Raw genomic sequence first — 19,968 nt, 5'->3', positions numbered from 1 at the left:
AACAAAACAGATGAACATATGGGGGGGAAAGAAGAGATGGAAGCAAACCACAAGAGACTTTTAACGATAGAGAACAAACTATGAGTTGATGGAGGGAGTGGGGTGCGAAATGGGCTAGATGGGTAACAGGTACTAAGGAGCACACTTGTGATGAGCACTGGGTATTGTATGTACGTGATGAATCACTAAATTCTCCTGAAACCAATATTGCAGTGTACATTAACTAACCAGAATTTAAATTAAAAAGGAAGGGGCACCTGGGTGGCTCAGTCAGCTGAATGTCTGACTCTTGATTTCGGCTCAGGTCTTCATCCAGGCTCTGTGCTGAGCGTGTAGCCTGGTTAAGATTGTCTGTCTCTCTTTCCCTCTGCCCCTCTTCCCTGCTCTCTCGTGTGTTCCTTTCTCTCAAAAATAGAAAAAAATGTCACTTTACCTCACAAGGTTGATGTGAGGATTAAGTGATTTAAAAAGGTCATTCTGGTTACAATACTGAGAATCATCATGGACGGGTAGGGTTAAGGATAGAAGCAGGAAGACAAGTTAGCAATCTAGGCTGTATCTGCAGAGATGGAAGAAAGTGTGTGTGTGTGTGTGTGTGTGTGTATAGTATTTTAAATGTGCTTTGGGCATAAACCCAGTAGGATTTCCTGGTGGGTTGTGTGTAGGATGCAAAAAAGTGGAATCTAGGATGATTGAAGATAGTTGGCCTGAGCAAATCTTACATGTGGTAGATGATGTTGATTTCACTTTTGTTCAAGCTTCATTTTTTTTGCCAGTGATTTTATACATGTTTAACTAGGTTTTGTCTCTTGAAAGCCTTCTTTAGCAAAACAAAATTTCTATTTCCTCTTAATTCTTTTAGGTAGTTTTAAAAAATTCTTTTATCTGTCTGGTAGTTTTGCTTTTAGTAAAGCCATGTTTCATAGCCTTCCCACTATTGACATTTTGGGCTGGAACAGAGTTCTTTTTTGTGGGGGGCTCTTCTGTGCATTCTGTGATAATGCCTAGCACCTGGTTTACATGTGCTACATGCCAGTAGCTACCCCTGCCCTCATCCCTGCCCAGTTATGACAAGCAAATCTATCTCTAGACGTTGCCAAATGTTTATTTACTGTAGGACAAAAAAGGGCCATGGTTGAGGACTAATTCAATAAAGAATGTTAAATGGAAACTCTGAGTTTGAAATATGCAGATTAAAAAAAATACTGTTTTATTTCCACTGCATCTGTGTCCTAAAAGACCTGAATCTAGAAATCAATCTGAAAAGAGAGGAGGAGAACCAGGGCACAGATGCTTAATCTGAACCAGTCTTTTGCAACACGGTAACTTTGCCAGGGTACTAGTCAGAGTTTTATCAGAATGATCTTAAATTTTGAAAAAGGGACAATTAGTAAGCTGATTCTATCACAAGGGTGCTTTACCTATTTTTATTTGTATGTTTTTGGATTTGTGTCTTTCACTTTTAGTTCTTGTACATAATTATGTGATTTAGTTGAAAGAGCAGTGTGAAACAGTGGGAGTTGTGTACGTAGAGAACTGGACTGAATCAAAACCTAAATTCAAGCTCCTGAATCCCTTTTATCTTCACTGTTTTTTTTTTTTTAAGTTTACTTACTTTGAGAGAGAGAGAGCACGCGTGCAAGCTGAAGAGGGGCAGAGAGAGAGGGAGACAGAATCCAAAACAGGTTCCAGGCTCTAAGCTGTGAGCACAGAGCCCAACATGGGGCTCAAACCCAGACTGTGAGATCATGGCCTGAGCTGAAGTCAGATGCTCAACTGATTGAGCCACCTAGGCACCCAGGTTGTCTTCACTGTTTTGAAATGAAAAGTGACAATCTCAGTTAAACTAATGTACTGAAAACCTCTAAAAATATTAAAGTGTTATAATAAGGAGCTGTTAATACAAAGAAAGACATTTACATTTCTTTTAGAAGATTTAAAACTTAAAAATTTAAAGTTACATATATGGATCAACTATATTTATTTTTTTTTAATTTTTTTTTAATATTTACTTATTTTTGGGACAGAGAGAGACAGAGCATGAATGGGGGAGGGGCAGAGAGAGAGAGGGAGACACAGGCTCCAGGCTCTGAGCCATCAGCTCAGAGCCTGACTCGGGGCTCGAACTCACAGACCACGAGATAGTGACCTGAGCTGAAGTCTGATGCTTAACCGACTGAGCCACCCAGGCGCCCCGGATCAACTATATTTCTATCAGGTTCCACTGGTCTAGACTTTCTGGATGTGAACTCCTAGAAGACAGTTGCCAAAATGGTCAGAGTGACATCTGTAAGATCTATTCTATAGAATTGGGGAATTCTAGAGTGGAAAGTGCTTTCCATATCTATTTTCTTAGTGTTAGTATTTTCCACAAACCCTACGGAAATTGTGATGCTGTGAAATTTTAAATTTAATTCAGAAGTTTGAACTTTTGAATTTAGTTTTTAAAAATAGCCTTTTAAAAAAAGAAAACATTAAAATACGATAAATTTAAAAGCAGATACAAGCACTAATTAGCATCATCAGATAAATTTGATTATTTAAGGTATAGATTTCTTTATCTGAGCCTGTCTGTATCTGATCATATGTTGTGGAATTATTACATATGTCTGAGCTTGATTTTCTCAGTACAGTGCTATCAAACACGATAATAAGGCAAATTATTTTATATGTATGTATAGCCTTATCAGACAAGTGATAATGTTATCATTTGTTGGTTTTATAATTGTATCAATTTATGAAATTATTAGAAAACCACTTATGAATCCAGTTTATAGAAGTTTTATGTTTTCTATTCCTGCATCTTACATTAGGTTAAGAAGGATTTTTGCTGCTGTTTCTGCCAAAAAAAAAAAGTTTGAAAGTCCTAATTCAACCCTCTCACTTTAAAGATTTGGTATGATTCTAAGAAACAGTTCCCCAAATCTCACACAATTGAATCTCATAAAACTCCTTTCCTGATGTCTTAATCTTGTATACACAAAAGTACTTTCCGTGAATATGGTAATAGTCTAAAGAATAGAATATTGAGTAAAGATTGTTTGGATGTAGAACTTCTTAATTTAAATTAGGTCTTTAAAGGTCCATTGTATAGAACCATTGTTTAAAACCAATCATGTAATTTTCTCTGAATTGTTACAGTTTGACCTTCAGAAACACAAGGGTAGGAGCTTTATCCGTGACATTGGAAACTTTCTTCATGATCCTGTTGAGCAAGTATTGAAGAGGCAGGTGAAAGAGATTGACACCCCCAGAACAGGTTATTCTGTCTACGTGATCAAGAATCTTTCCCAAAGTAGTGCACTTTGGTAATCATCACACAGGACCTATGAATTTACGTGTCAGTTCTTTGGGGCCCAAACACCTTTCTCCTCTTGAGATTTCTTTGTAATAAATCCTGTCTTCTCCTGCAGAATTAGCATAGATTCTTATGGCCAGCAATTTCTTCAGGCAAAGTAGATGTACTGTTAGTTCTGTCAACTGTGACTATTTGTTTCTCAGACAAGGCCTCCCCAAGTGCTTCAGCAATCTGTTTCTAGATGTTCCTGGCATTGGGTGAGAGCATATGCAAACCAGGCTCAGATTTTTTTTTTTTTTTTATCTCCTCCCTTCTGCTGTGAAACTCCACATGAGGCCATTTGTATTGTTTGAGGGAGGGTTAGGCTTCTGGTAGTTTATTCTATTCAACTTCTTTGTGTGTTTGGACTTTCTTTGGCTTATACTGTATATACGCCTTCATTTAATGAAGGCATCCTGGCAAATCTGCTTCTTATACCTGAAGAGTGGTATGTTTCCTGAAAGACAAGTATTTTTTTCCTTTTCCTATGTTCTCAGGTAAGTGGTCACATCACCCTTTGGGTGCATGCCAGGAAGAATGTTCTTGTATTCTAGCACAGGATCCTTTCTTGAGTACTTGGTCTTCCCTTTATGTGAGGAATAATAAGCCTATAAATTGACTTAAGTCTGGGAATTGGGTAAAGGCCTGTGACTTTAAAGGTTTAAGGTGGTTTAAGGCCTTTCTTGTCCTGAAGACAAAGTTTATTCTTGTTATTGGTTTATTCTAATGAAAGTCTTTAGTGTATTGCCCATTGATTCTTTTATTCCTAGACACTCCAGGATCAAATAAGCATAGGCTATAATTTATAGAGCAGACCGTGATGATTACCTCCAAATTAATTATCTAGGAGGAAATAAAAACCATAGTTGTACCCAGATGTTCCTAAATCTTAACTCTTTCTCTAGCCTTGCAGTGGCCTGTTTCAATTTTTGGACTTGGGTTTTAAAGGTTAGAAAGGGCTTCTGTTTATCTTTGAGATCATATTTATACTTGGATAAGATTTTTATTTTTTTGTCCTATATGTTTCTCTTTTATGTTTTTACCTTTTTCCTCTGAGTTTTGGGCTTTCTCTCAAAATTCTAGTCCATTTATCTTTATTGTGTGTTCACTTTCCCCATTGCAGTCTTAAATTTCTTACATGTATTTCTTTGTAATCTCAGTTGTTGCATCTTAATGACTACTTAGTCCTATAAAAGTGTAGTGCTCTCTTTTGGCCTTTTGAAAACAAATCAGACTTTTGAAAAGCATTTTTTTTCTGTTTCCTTCAGCGTATTTATTCCTTAGGGGAGCATTTCCTTGGTTTCTTTTAAGTGGTTTTCTCGCTCTCTTTTTTGTTAGGTCCAATGTTTTTCTCATCATGGAAAGAAATTGATAGTTGTGAAGTGTTAACTCCAAGTCAAGTAGAAGTTGAACTGAGCTGTGACCTATCACGGTAACTGTTGGTTCTTGCCTGAATTTGGGGAATATTTTATCCTTGAATATTTGTTTTACTATTTTTAGAATTGTAACAATCTAGAGAAAATTAGCTGGAGCCATAGTTACAGCTTTACCTCTGGGCTAAAGATTTCTTTTCCTTCCACACTTTTTGTGGCCAGCCATGCCAGGGAAAAGGTCTGGATTTACTTAACCTGCCTTAGGGTCTTAATAGGCCTGGCTTTCCTTAATGGTGTCTAGGACTTAGCCTATTGCCCTCCATCAAAGAAGTATCCGGGAGTTGTATAATGATGCTGATAGGGTCCAAATGTTACTAATTGATAGAATGGGGAGTGCAAACATCATGTGTCCTGTGGGTTCACCATCTGCCCTTGCTGGTGGCATTTACCCCTTTGAGTTCTGTGTTGTTAGAAGAAGTCTGCATGAGGCAAGGTAGTTTTCTCACAGGAGTAGAAGGAGGACTTTATTTGGCTTCCTTCTATTACACCACATCTGTCCAATATCTAGTAGAAACTTAAGTTTCTAGAAAATAAACATTGCACTCCTGTCTTTTCCAGTGATTGTATGTATGTGTGTATATATATATGTATAATACATACATATAATATATAATATATATAAAATATATAACATAATATACATAGCATATATAGTATGCTATATAATATATATTATATATTACATATAAAATATATAAAAATAAATATATTTATAATATATATTATATATACATATTTCCTATTTTTTCATGTTCTCAGTTATTTCAGTAGACTTTTTTTTTTTTTTTTAATTTTTTTTTTTTTTCCCCAACGTTTATTTATTTTTGGGACAGAGAGAGACAGAGCATGAACGGGGGAGGGGCAGAGAGAGAGGGAGACATAGAATCAGAAACAGGCTCCAGGCTCTGAGCCATCAGCCCAGAGCCTGATGCGGGGCTCGAACTCACGGACCGCGAGATCGTGACCTGGCTGAAGTCAGACGCTTAACCGACTGCGCCACCCAGGCGCCCCTCAGTAGACTTTTTTAAAAGCAGAAGGCAGTGAAGTTATGTTTTGTCTCCATCTTGTCTAACGAAATTTTTTTTAACCAACATGTTCAATTTGATAAATACAGGCATATAATGATTTTAAGGTTTATGTCTACATACCAAATTTATATAAGGCTAGTTTCAGGTCTCTATGTGGCAAATTTCATTTAGTTGTGACAGTTGCCTGTGCAGAAGCTAATTAGTACTTACTATTTGCTTTTTAGAAAATGGATTCCACATCTCTGTTACCAATGTTTTTAGACATGGATCTGACAATATCACATATAGAATGTTTTCCTAAGGACATTCTAGTGAAATTTCAAGGCAGAAATAATACTGAATGTGAGTTTGACTACCACATATTACAGAGGGAAATTCAGCATATTCCAAAAGTAAAAACTAATGTGGACATTGATGAATTTTGTTTGGTGGAAGAAAGAGTATCTGGAGAATGGCAGAGAGGAAGAGTCATGGAAAAGAAAAATGAACTCTATACAGTGCTCCTCATAGATCACGGAGAAGAACTAAGAGTTGATAGTACACAGGTTGCTTCAGCCTGTGGCAACTTATTTGAGCTACCACCACGGGTAATATTTGGTATTTTTGCCAACATACTACCAAATGGGGAAAGATGGCCTCTTAAAGCTTTGAATTATTTTAAGTCATTAGTTGGACTACAAGTGAAAGGTTGTGTACAAGCTGTGTTGCCTCTTCAAAGGACTCTTCTGGAAGTACCAAAAATTATATCCCAGGTTCTTGAGTTACAATTAGGCAGACTTATTGATGGGGATTCATTTCGTCTTATTGTGGAAATGTTAAAAGAATTCCCACAAGAAATGCCCGATTTACTACAACATAGAAGACCTGAATTGTTAAGTAAGAATGATACTCCAGTTGATGTTCAACATGTTCTGGATAATTTGCAGCCATCTTTGTCAGTAGGCAGTATTGAAAGTATAAAGGTATCCTCTGCATTGAGCCCAAGTAAATTTTATTGTCAACTAATTAAATGGATTCCAGAGTTAGAAAATTTAACAGCATGTATGACTTTGCATTATGATGCTATCGGTCAAGTAAGTAGTCCCACATGTGATAACTTTGGACTACTTTGTGTTGCCAAAAGGAGAAATGGACAGTGGTATAGAGGAATTCTTCAGCAGCTCTTGCCCAACAATCAGGTGAAAATTTGGTTCATGGATTATGGCAGTACTGAGGCTATACCTTCAATCCACGTACAGAAACTTAAACAGGATTTTATTTTAGTACCATTATTTTCATTTCCATGTTCTCTGACATATTTAAACAGTCCAGATAGAGATGCCAGAAAATCTCAATTGAGTGTATTTAAACAAGCCTTGTTAGGACAAACAGTATATGCACACATCGATTGGTTCAATAAAGATGAACATTTGTTTTATGTAACACTACAAACTCAGGAGTCTACAATTAATTCTAAGTGTCTGCTGAAGACTGTAGGCACACAAGTAATCTGTCCAGTGTCTGAGTCAAAAATCTCTAGTATGTTTAAAGAGAGTAGTGCTGCTGATGTAAATGGCTTTGCAGTTGAGCGTTTTGTTGGAAATACTGAATTGTCAATAGACTATCTAAATAAAAACTCTTTGAAAGTAGGTTTTCCTATTAAAACTGTAGAGATGGAGATAGAGGCTGCTTATATAGCTTTTGTAGTATATGTATTAAACCCATCAAATTTCTGGGTACGTACTAATGAACATCAGAATGAACTTCAAGATATAACGAAAAATATAAACAAATTTTATGATTCGTGTGAAAATAGTGAACTGATTCTAAGAAATCCAGAACCTGGATTATTTTGTTGTGCTAGATACAGCAAGGATAGACATTTTTACAGAGCTGTCATCACTGAAAATAATGGCTGTAAGATTAATGTTTATTTTTTAGATTATGGAAATACTGATTCCATACCATTTTTTGATGTAAAAGTTTTGCTTCCAGAGTTCTGTGAGTTGCCTGCCTTAGCCATGTGCTGTTCACTTGCACATATATTGCCTATTGAAGATTTATGGGTGAAGGCATCAATTGACTATTTTAAAAAAATTGTCTTGAACAAAGAAATTTTGCTGCAGGTTCTAGCAAAAAAAGATGACAAATACATTGTAAATATTCAGAGTATTGAAGCCTCAGAAAATACTGATGTTGTCCCTCTTATGTTACAAGCTGGATATGCAGAATATTGGGAAGTAGAACCAGAGTGTTATCCCAAATCTGCAAGTGAATATTCAGTGTTAAATTTAAAATTTAAAAACAAAGTTAATATTAAAGTCCTATCTGCCTTTCTCGAAGGACCTAAACTTTACCATTCAAATAAGCTAAAAGAAAGTAACTTGTCTTTGGTAAAAACCCCAGCTGTTAATTTCTCAGACTTAAAAAGTCCTTTCACCTTGTCTGTGGGGACTGAGTCACCACAACCTTATAAAGAATATATGTTTAAACCAGGAACAGTCCTTGAAGTTAAGTGTTCTTCTTATTGTGGCCCAGGTGACTTCTCATGCCAGCTTCAATGTAAGTTAGAAGACCTAAATTTACTAATGGAACAAATTCAGAATTACTATAGCATTCATTCAGATCCTTATCAGATTGGGCAGATTGCTTGTGTTGCTAAGTATTCCAAAGATGGGAAGTGGTATAGAGCTGCTGTTTTGACTCGAGTATCACGAAAAGAATTTGACATAGTATTTGTTGATTATGGTTACCAGGAAAGAGTTTTAATTAAAGATCTTTGTGCTATTAACCCACATTTTCTTATGTTAGAAGGCCAAGCCTTCAGATGTAGTCTTAATCATTTAGTTGAACCCATTAGTTGTAAATCATTCAGTTGGACAAGAGAAGCATGCAGAGACTTTGGGAATTTTATTTCTTCATCTAAAGGATTGACTTGCACCATTTATGCCTTAGTTCTTACACATCCAAACTCTTTATGTAACTTAGTGGATTTGCAATCTCCACTTACTAGTGCAAAAGAATTTCTTATGAATCATGGCTCTGCACAGTATACTACATTATCAAAGCCATTCCCATCTTCAGTTAGTCTTTACAGTTACTGTTACTCTTCCTTTAACATAAAAATTGGAAGTGAGGAAGAAATATACATATCTCACATATATAGTCCCAGAAGGTTTTATTGCCAACTTAGTAGAAATAATAAAGACCTGGAGATGATAGAAACAAAAATCACAGAGATTAGTAATCTCAAAAATTGTCCAAAATATGATCCTAGTAAAACGAGACTGTGCATATCTAAGTATGTAGAGGATGGTCTCTTTTATCGAGCTTTAACAATGCCAACAGATTCATTAACTGACTTTCTGGTCTATTTTGTGGACTTTGGAAATAAGCAATTAGTAGAAGAAAGTACATTGAAGGCCATTTCAGATCAGTTTCCAGAGTTGCTGTTTACACCTATGCAAGCTATTAAGTGTTTTTTGTCAGATCTTAGAGATGTGGATGTTCCAGCAGAAATCAATAGCTGGTTTAAAGATAATTTTTTGGGAAAACGATTAAGGGCAATAATATTGTCCAGGGAGTCAGATGGCCAGCTTGGTGTAGAATTATATGATGGATATCAACATATAAATCAGAAAATTAAAATGTTGCTTCATGCTTATGGGAAAAAACATTGTGATCAAGCACCCTGTGTGGAAAAGGGGCATAAAATAAGTGAGAATAAGAGACTTACTATTTCTTTGAAAGGCAAAACAGAAAACCACTATCCCAATAATATAAATAAGACTCATGTAGTAACATATTCTGAAAGCAAAACAGATCAGTTAATGAATCCCAGAAGTACATATGCCAAGCTTTTGAAACCATCGGCCTGTTTTAAGATTGAACCTGTGTCAAAAAACAAAGTGAAGTCTTTGAGTGATGGATTCAAAAATAAAGGTGTAAAAATTGTCCCTGGATCTGCACATACTCTTGATGAAAATGATGTGGGCCAGAAATCAGTAAGGGTTGTATCACCATCTTTTATCCAAGAATTAAATCAAGCAGACTTTCAAAACCCATATAATCTTACTAGACCACAGATCAAGGATCTTCCTCAACCCAAAATTTACTTGAATGCCAAAGTTAAAGGATATGTTTCTAGTGTCAGTAATCCAGCAAGTTTCCATATTCAGCTTGTTGATAATGAAAATGTAATCATCAGACTTGCAGATGCTTTAAATGAAAGAAGAACAAAGATAGTGAAAGAGAGAAAATCAGTTAAGCCTGTGGTGGGAGACCTTGTAGTTGCCGAATACTCTGGTGACCATGCCATTTACAGAGCAGTCATTAAGAAAAATTTGCCAGGAAATTCTTTTGAAGTGGAATTTATTGACTATGGTAACACTGAGGTAATAAGCACATCAAAAATTTATGAATTTCAGAGGGAATTCTTAACAATTCCTCAGCTAGGAATCCATTCTTTTCTTAGTGGAGTCAAGTGGAATGAGCCTGATGAAAAATGGGACAGTAAAACTGTGGATTATTTTGCATCAAGAGTAAGTAACAAAACAGTTGCATGTGAATTTTTGAAAAAGCATGAGCAGAAATGGGAAGTAAATATCATTTGTGATGGAACATCTGTTATTAATGAACTACTGAAATGGACAGCATGTTCAAAACTTCAGCAAACAGGATTGCAGATGCCAGCGGTTTTCTCTCAAAAAGTGAGTTCTGGTGAGGATAATGAAATTAAGAAAGGAAGATCAAATGAATATGAAGGTTCTATGATCCTTCAACCACCCTACCAACAGCTGGGTAATATTCCTTTTGAAGAGTTAAAACCTGGCCAACTGGAAAAGGCTGAAATACTTTATGTCTCAAAAAGTGGGACATTTTATGTGAAGTTATCAAAAAATAAAAAAATCTTATCAGATTTAATAGTATTAATCACTAAAGAAGTAAAAAAACCTTTATCAATGGGAACTATTAAAAAAGGCTTAGAGTGCTTGGCAAAATCTAAAAAAACCTTGCAATGGTATCGATCAAAAGTAGAAAAGAAGTGTGTTGATGATAAAGTGCTTGTTTTTTTAGTAGATCGTGGTAGGTATGAAATAGTACCTTTAGGTAATACCAAGGTGCTTAGTAATGAAATAAGAAATATTCCAAGACAAGCTGTGGCTTGTAAATGGATTTGGTTTGAAAATTTTAGAAAACGGTCATTTGAGTCTATTGTGTGTTTATTTGCTCATCTGGAAATAAATATTCTTTTCCTGAAATATTTAGACTCTGTGTGGGAAGTAGACATTTTGGTAGATGGCCTGTTACTTTTTGAATATTTAAATTTAAATACAGTTCGTGTTGAAAACAAACTTAGATCTTCAGAAACGATTTTTAATATGGAATCTAAGTCTCCTGTGTCATGTACAATAAGATCATATACTTGGGCCCAACTCCAAAATGGAAAGCAGTATTCTGGTATTGCCACTGCTATTTCTGATCCATCAGATTTCTGTGTTCAGTTAGAAGATTTCTTTGACACAATGAAATCTCTCTTTGTGTTGCTTTCTGATCTACCAGAAAACTTACAAACAGTGCCTCAAGAGTGCATATTTCCTGGTGCTAGTTGTTTGTTCAAATATGAACTGGAAGATCAGTGGAATCGAGTAGAAATTTCTGAAGTCTCTAATCAGTCTTTACTACTTGTGTTGATCGACTATGGATTTTCTGTTTACATACCTTATTCAGATACAAAAAATCTCAAAGTTGTTCCTGTGGAACTTCTGAATTTACCAAGGTTAAGTTATCCTTGTATCTTAGGTGGTATCTTACCTGCTAAGGGGAAGCATTGGAGTGAAGAAACCAAAAGCTTTTTTCAAGATCAGCTAAGTAAACCAGGCTTAGTTTTTCAGTTGAGGAGGTATAATTTTGAAACAAAACTGGAAGTAGATGTCATTCATGAGAAAAACAGTTTGGCAGATATGTTGGTTGTATCTGGTTTTGCAGTATATTCTAAAGATTCAGATCATCTTAATGATGGAGTTAGTACTAGTGGATCTACTGAAATCCAGTATCAATTACAGAGTAAGCCTGTTTTCCCATTGTTAGATCAAAATTGTTACAAAAGAGAAAATACAAGCTGTATATGCACTGAGAAACAAAAACTAAAAGAGAAAACCGTAAAGAAAGAGGTCTATAAGAACTTAAGGAAAAGCAATATGCGATTATATTCTAGAAATTTAACTCTGAGGAAGGCTGACATTGGAAAACATAATCCCCGAAGTACCGTCACATTTGATACATGTACAGCAGCTTCATTTTGGGAACTACTGAATGATTTGAAGAATAACACTAATTTCATTGAAAACATTTTTGAAAAACTACCAACTGAAGAAATACAAGAAAATAACACAATGGATTTGAGAACAAGGATAAAAGCACTGTGTGTTAATGAAAAAATTATATCTGAGGAACACTTAAAAGGTAGGTACCTATTTAAAAAAAAACAGCTTTTTTTTGTATATTGTTTTTGATTCCTTGAAAGTTTATTATATGTTAAGATTATCCAAATTGAAAAAATCATAGTGCAAGAAGCTCACTAGACAATAAATGGATAAACTGGGAGTGATTACTTAATTATAAAAAGATACTTGAGGATATTTTCCTGTTTTGAATGGTAACCTTTGAGAATGTAATGAAAGTGGAGAGAATTTTTAACCATATGTGCATGTACACATACATGACATTTTATAGTTTCAAGGGTTTCACAAAACTAAAGGCCCATAGATCTCTACTTAATAAATCTTGCTATTAGTGAGCTCCTGAGCTCATTTTGGAGAACCAATTTTCTGTTATGTGTTTATCAGATGAAATATATCTTTATTTAGATTTTTTGAGTGTACTTTTAGCATATTGCTAATAAAGTTAAATTTATAGTATAAACTGACTTGAACATATTTCCTCTTAAATTTTTTAGATGTCAAACTGATTCTATAATATATTTTAATATTTTATGTTATCTGATTTTGCTTATGCACATTATATTTTATTTTCTGTATGGATTAGTTACTGAGGATTTCGTAGGCTATAAATGTTCCCTGCTTTTTTTTTTATTTTTTTATATATTTTTTTATTTTAAGTTTTTTTTTTTTTTTTTAACGTTTATTTATTTTTGAGACAGAGACAGAGCATGAATAGGGGAGGGTCAGAGAGAGGGACACACAGAATCTGAAACGGGCTCCAGGCTCCGAGCTGTCAGCACAGAGCCCGACGTGGGGCTCGAACTCACGGACCGCGAGATCATGACCTGAGCTGAAGTCAGCCACTTAACCAACTGAGCCACCCAGGCGCCCCTAATGTTCCCTGCTTTTTTTTTTTTTTTAAATTTTTTTTTTCAACCTTTATTTATTTTTGGGACAGAGAGAGACAGAGCATGAACGGGGGAGGGGCAGAGAGAGAGGGAGACACAGAATCGGAAACAGGCTCCAGGCTCTGAGCCATCAGCCCAGAGCCTGACGCGGGGCTCGAACTCACGGACCGCGAGATCGTGACCTGGCTGAAGTCGGACGCTTAACCGACTGCGCCACCCAGGCGCCCCTAATGTTCCCTGCTTTTAATGAATGTTTGTTCTAACTATAAATCTATTATTCCATATTATCTCTAGTATTATAGCTGGTTACATTCTTTCAATGAGGGGAGGGATCTTGTTTTTATTGATGTATTTTAGAAGGAGTATTTCATTTGAATTCATATTGAGGTGTTTTATAGTTAATTGATAAAGGCTTTAAAATTGGTCCTCTTATTTTTGAGTATTTTGTTATTAGCAGTTATGGTAGAGTGCTTACTATGTTCTAGGTACTGTGCTAAGATTTTTTGATGTATGATGTCTTTTAAAGCTTACCAAATTCTATGAAGTAGGTGGATATTAAGGTTTAAATGGAGTCCAATAACTAGTACCCCTTTCTTTGCCTGAATTCTAAACCATTTTAGAGATGGACAAGGAGAGAAACCATTGATGAGCAAAATATCACATTAAAAACAAAACGAAACAGCCAGTGGGCACCTGGGTGGCTCAGTCAGTTCAGCTTCCGACTTTGGCTCAGGTGGTGATCTCGCGATTCGTGAGTTTGAGCCCCACATTGGGCTCTGTGCTGACAGCTTAGAGCGTGGAGCCTGCTTTGGATTCTGTGTCTCCCTCTCTCTCTGCCTCTCCCCTGCTCGTGCTCTGCCTCTGTCTCTCAAAAAATAAAATGTTAAAAAAACCCACCCCAAACCAGTATTGATGGATGTGGGTTTGTATCAATGGGAAAGGGGTTTACCAACACCAAGTCAACAATTTAGACTTACCCACAGAGGCGAATTTCTCCATATTGGGGGTCTACCCATGTAAAACGTACAGGTTGAGGCGTTTATCTCCAAAAAAGAAAGGGAGGGAAGGAGGAAGAGACTAAACTGACCTATACCTTTGTCCTTCTGCATGGCCCTACTCCAAGTGTAAGTAAGGGAGTGAACAAACCAGAGTATTAGGCTAGGAGAATACCTTACCCGTGAATACTTGTACATGGAAGGAAACCCCAGGAATGGGAAGAAGCACCCCTCCCCCAAATTATTGTCACTATTTTATGAATGATGCTCAGGGAAATTAAGTAAATTGCCAATGGCTCTAAAGAGAAAAATCTCAGTTCCTTGTTTACTAGCAACTCTGATGTTTCCACATCCAAAGTCTTTTATTAATTACTGATACTGCCTTTTGGTAAGGAGTTAGATATTTGAGGAAGAGTTTTCTATAAGCTTTTGACCATCAGCCCATACACTTTGGCACTTCTGTACCTTCTGTTGTTACTTTACATGTGTTTATTTCCACCGTCTTTGTTTTTCCTTAAGAACCCACTCTTGGTCCCCATCTCTATCCTACCTCCTGCATTCCTAGTACAGAGTGAACCAGTAAGTGAATTAAGTAAAAGTAGCTATTATGAAAACAAAGAACCAAACATTAAATTAAAAAATCTTCACTAGGGAAAAATAATAAATTTGAGTGAGACAAATACAAGAACCATGGTTTCATGGACTAAGAATTTTCTAATACACTTGCCATGATCCATGTAAAACAAAAAAATAAGAAAACATCAAGTGGTTTCATTGCCTTGTGTACTCTCCAAACTCCTAGCCCCGATTACTCGTCCAACAGTGGTAGTGTAGTAGCCACTGCCGTTTGTTACTATTGCCTGCACGTGCTTTGAATCTAGGGCAAAATGGTTTTAGTTCTTGGTTGAAGTTAGGCAACAATTTCAAATATTGCTATTAAGGAAACTGGAAAAGTGGCTCTAATGGCCATGCTGTTGAATTTATACTTTGCACTGACATTAAGAAAGAAAGCTTTAAAAAATTCTGATGCCTGGGTCTCACTTTGAGATTGTTTTAATTGGTCAGGCTACCGCCTCCATGAAGATTTTAAAACCCCCTGGGTGATTGTAATGTACAGAGAAGGTTGAGAACCACTGTTTTAGAGACGGTTGTGGATAACTTTCTGAATTATTTTGTGAGAGAAAACAATTCTGGACTTTGTGAAAAGTCTTAAAATCTATTCCTCCTGTATTTGGAGGCCAGACTATACATAGTGAATTACAGCAATTCTGTGCTAAACTTAATTTGAAATAAATATAGTAAAAATGCCACGATGTTAGAAATGACCTCAAAGTATAATACATTTATTTTGCCTTGCCCAGGTATTGTTTTAATTATAGAAGTTGCTGCCTCTTATGTTTAGAAAATTGGCTTAACTTTCCCCTAGTTTCACCCTACTGTAACATATCAGTATTAAAATATTCAAACTAGTTGTTTTTGTTTGCAGATTGTTTTCTTAAAAGTTACTAGTCTTTTCCCAGGATGTTTTTGCAGGTTTTTGTTGTTGCTTGTTTGTTTTTCCTGGAAGCCCTTGAATAGATAATTATGGGAACTAAATGTAATAACCCTTCAAAAAGCACAGAAGTATCTAGTCACTCTTTGGTAATGAAGTACTGCGTTATGTTGATTTGTGCTACCTTCCTATGCTTCCTTATTTAACTGGAGGACACCTTTGAAAGAAATTTGGAATGGCAGCCAACTTTAGAGGAGAATTTTGTCTGACGTTTTACATTTGAAATAATACACCTAGACATCCAAGGGGAATGGCTGACAGGCATGTAAAATGTTAGACTGAATTTTGAAAATACGAGACTTGTAGGTGATACACACTTATGAATCCCTTGCATCAGATGTAGCATGGTATTTAAAAGTAAGGTCAGTGAGGCCCCTTGCTCCTTGAGTTTGAATTCCTGCTTCATCCCTTCTTAACTGTGAAACTGTAGGTAAGCTTTTTAACATGGCTGTGCCTCAGTTTTTTCATCTGGAATATGGAAATAATAACTATGCATTTGGCCTCTTGTGAGGACTGAATAAGTTAAAATGTGTAAAACCTTTTCACTAGTATCTGGTGCAGAGTAAGTGCTCAGAAATTTTAGAACTATCAGCCATCCCAATAAATCTCTAATGTATTTGTTTTGTAAATCTTTTGTGAAATTGCAATTTGAAAAATTTCTGATGCTGCTCTGCAAGAAACTGAAATATGTAGGGCAGTGTGTGTGTGTGTGTGTGTGTGTGTGTGTATCTATATATGTATATCTATCTATATCTATATCTATATCTCTATAGTACAATGGTTAGGTTATCAGTTAAATTTCTATTTGGAAGATAGGATTTATGATTGAGATAATTATAGTTCTAAATAAAGATTAGAACAGGCTCTATGTATTTTTTCCAAAATGGGTATGTATTAGTGATTGTTTAAGAAAAGATCTTTTCAGTTGTTATGTACAATTATATGTATATATTATAGTATATGTGTAATCTGATTATGCCATACTTCACTCCTCCTTTACCTTTTTCAATTGTGACTTTTAGAAATTGTTAACTAAAAAAATTCTGTTCATAGAAGGTATTTTCAAAATAAAATCTTGACTATGAATTAGACCCATAATGCTTGGAAAATTATATTACAGCATATTAATTATTACTGTTTTTGCTTGTGTTTCAGTGAAGGGAGATGAAAGCTCAGATCCTCTATGTATCAGTCTGGCAACAAATAATACATAGGATACCGAATAATTACTGTTTTGTTGTAGATGCTCCAAATATATAATAAAAGTGGTAAGCATATGACAATTTCTAATATTAAAGGTATCTTCAAGGCATCTAGATTGTTAACATTATTTCCCTAGGAGACAATGATTAGAATGCTACAGAAATTCTATGTGACCAGGAATTGTGATGATTTGTTTGTAGAAGATTACTTAGGAAATGTGGTTCACTCCTAAAGTATTTTAAACATTTGATAAACCATTCTTTGCTTGTGTTTCCACAGTCATTAGATAATATTTCACCATTATCTGTATTTTTCAAGTGTCTTTCCTGACTGAAACCTTTGTTTCAGTTGCTGCTTTGTAGGGACATCATTGAAATCATGGAAAATACATAGAGAGTTAAAGCTATAGGACTGCATTCCCAGGAAAATATGGGTGCTTTTAGGACTGGCACTTACTAATAGGATATGGAAGAGAAGTCAGAGTTAATCCTATTCTTCCCTTTCTTTAGATCATACAGTGGGATTTTTCTTTCATTTTATTTTGCAGCCATACCTTTTTTTAAATTTGGTTTTACACTTTTGGTTGTTCATTAGTTGTAGATATTTGTGCCATTCAAGAACACTGCTGTTTGGTTGGGTGGGGGGTAGATATTTTGTCAGTGTATTTAACTGTGAATTAGAATTTATTTTTCAAGTAAACATTTATTGAGCAAATTTAGAGTATTGTTTTGGTGCCAGGATAGACCCATAAAATCATGCAAATGTACTTAAGAGTCAGTGTCCACCAAATAGTTTTGAAGAACTAGAGATTTGGTGATTTAGAGAATATTTGGGGAAATTTAGAAATTTCCTAAGCTAGGTATGGAGAATCAAGTTTATCATTGTACATGTATATTGAATGTATTAATACTGTCATTTTTTTGAGGTTAGGAAGTAATTTCCAGAAATGCTGTTGTTTATGAATATATAGGAGTTTAAGTTGGGTATCTTGAAAGTTTATTCAGTGCAGGGAGGCTTCATATTTTTACGCTCCAAATTAATCTGTGGCTTGTGATTATTTTAGAGCAGAGAATTTAATATTTACTCTTTGTAATCAAATTTCTTTGAATACTTTTGTGTAATTTTCCTCCAAACCTCACCAGATCTCACAGATTGTTTTGTGCAATTTAGAAAAGTACTTCTATTAGAAAATGAATTCACTTTATACAACTTCTGTGACTATTTAATACTGGGTTGCTTTTGTTGTTTTGTTACCATAAAACATGGCAAAGTTAATGATTTGGATAATTAAAAGAAATGAATAAAGTAAGATAAAGTAGTATTAATGGGTGTTTTTTGGTACCAGTTTTATCATGAAGGGCCTCATACCTCTTCAGTTTTTCACAGTTCTGTTAATTTCATTTATGTGTCTTGAGGTACAGTATTTTATGTTTAGAAATAGACAAAATTTCACAAATTTATTTATAGCATTTATGTTATTAAATACTGTAGAAAATGTTTTTACAAGACTATGTTTCAGTTAATTCCTAACTGATTTTTTATTAGACAGAAGCCCAATCTAGAAAGTAACTGAAGAAAGGATTAAAATTGTTTCCTTTTAAGATAAAAAGAGCTTAATTTAAAACCATTTTCCTCTTTTTTATGGAGCTACATTATTATTTTTGTTCTACATTAGCTAGTTTGTTATACTGTAAAATTACAACATGGAGGATGTATAGTAATATAGTTATTCAGAGTACTTTCAAGCAAAAACAAATAGCGTATTCATCTTAAAATTTATATTTTCTTAGGATTAAGTTTTATTAGATTTTACAGATAAGTCAATATTAAAATAATGCTTTTTCCTACTCTAAAACACTTGTATGAATTTACGTTAGTAGAAGCTGTTATTTTGTGAATGTTGGCAATAGACTATTGATTCAAAATTTGGGAAGTAGTAGCACATTTACATTTTTAGATTAAAATATTTCAAAGTTGAGGATTGCTAAGCTTTACTTTTTAAATTTATTTTTTTAAAATTTTTCTCAGAAACATACTTGATAATTTTTCTAAGTTTATTTTGAGAGAGAGCACTTGTGCATGCTCAAGCAGGGAAGGGATAGAGAAAGAGGGAAAGAGAGGATCCCAAGCAGGCTCCATGATATCAGCATAGAGCCCTGTGTGGGGCTCGATTCCATGAACCATGAGATCATGACCTGAGCTGAGATCCAGTCAGATGTTTAACTGACTGCACCCCTAAATTCATTTGTAATTTTGCTTTACTCCTATAAATTAAAAAAATGTTATTTTTTTGAACTCACGTAAAATTTTATAAGAATAGAAAAAGTATTCTTTAGAAATGATAATTGATTTGGTTTTTAAAAAATATTCACGTATGCATTATTCAAATATGTGTGTGTATTCAATTTTTTTTAAAACATTTATTCATTTTTGAGAGTGAGAGAGAGCATGAGTGGGGAAGGGGCAGAGAGAGACGGAGACAAAGAATCTGAAGGGCCTCCAGGCTCCAAGCTGTCAGCACAGAGCCTGATGTGGGGCTCAAACTCACAGACCACGAGATTGTGACCTGAGCTGAAGTGGGACGCTCAATCTGCTGAGCCACCCGGATGCCCCCTTTTATTTTTTTTAAGTTTATTTCTTTTGAGCGTGGCGGAGGGGCAGAAAGAGGTGGGGGGACAGAGGGAATCTCAAGCAGGTTCCATGCTGTCATTGTGAAGCCCGATGTGGAGCTCGAGCTCTTCATGAACTGTGACATCATGACCTAAGCTGAAATCAAGAGTTGGACACTTAACAGCCGAGCCACCCGGACACCCCTATAACTTTTTCTGACTTTTATATGTGTATTTAACTCTGCTATTGCTTAAAAACTTCTTTTGTTCTAGTTGTGTACACTCAAGGGAAATTATTTTTATTTTGTATATTGAGTATTTTGAGTTACTTTTTCACAGTAAAACATTATATAGTTTGCTAAAATCTCAATGAGTATGTTTTAAAAGGGCAATATAGCATTAACAGAATCATACCTTGTGCATATAGTGATGAAAAATTGAATTCACTTTAACATTTCCTTTAACCAAAATTAGTCCTTAC

The 19,968-nt window shown here is 35.2% G+C and overlaps 1 protein-coding gene across 1 annotated transcript in view; it reads left to right on the top strand.

Moving 5' to 3' along the window:
- The first annotated feature begins 6,025 nt into the window (after positions 1-6,025).
- TDRD15 (tudor domain containing 15) overlaps positions 6,026-19,968 on the top strand; it is a 28,611-nt gene continuing 14,668 nt past the window's right edge. The window contains exons 1-2 of the mRNA XM_045447602.1: positions 6,026-12,242; positions 16,831-16,943. Coding sequence (XP_045303558.1) covers positions 6,026-12,242; positions 16,831-16,889 — 6,276 coding nt within the window. The 3' untranslated portion in view covers positions 16,890-16,943. The remainder of the gene's footprint in view (positions 12,243-16,830; positions 16,944-19,968) is intronic.

This window comes from Leopardus geoffroyi, chromosome A3 (assembly GCF_018350155.1).
Source record: "Leopardus geoffroyi isolate Oge1 chromosome A3, O.geoffroyi_Oge1_pat1.0, whole genome shotgun sequence".
Classification (NCBI taxonomy): domain Eukaryota; kingdom Metazoa; phylum Chordata; class Mammalia; order Carnivora; family Felidae; genus Leopardus; species Leopardus geoffroyi.
Note: the sequence above shows the minus strand (reverse complement) of the source record. Positions and strands in the feature narration are given on the sequence as shown.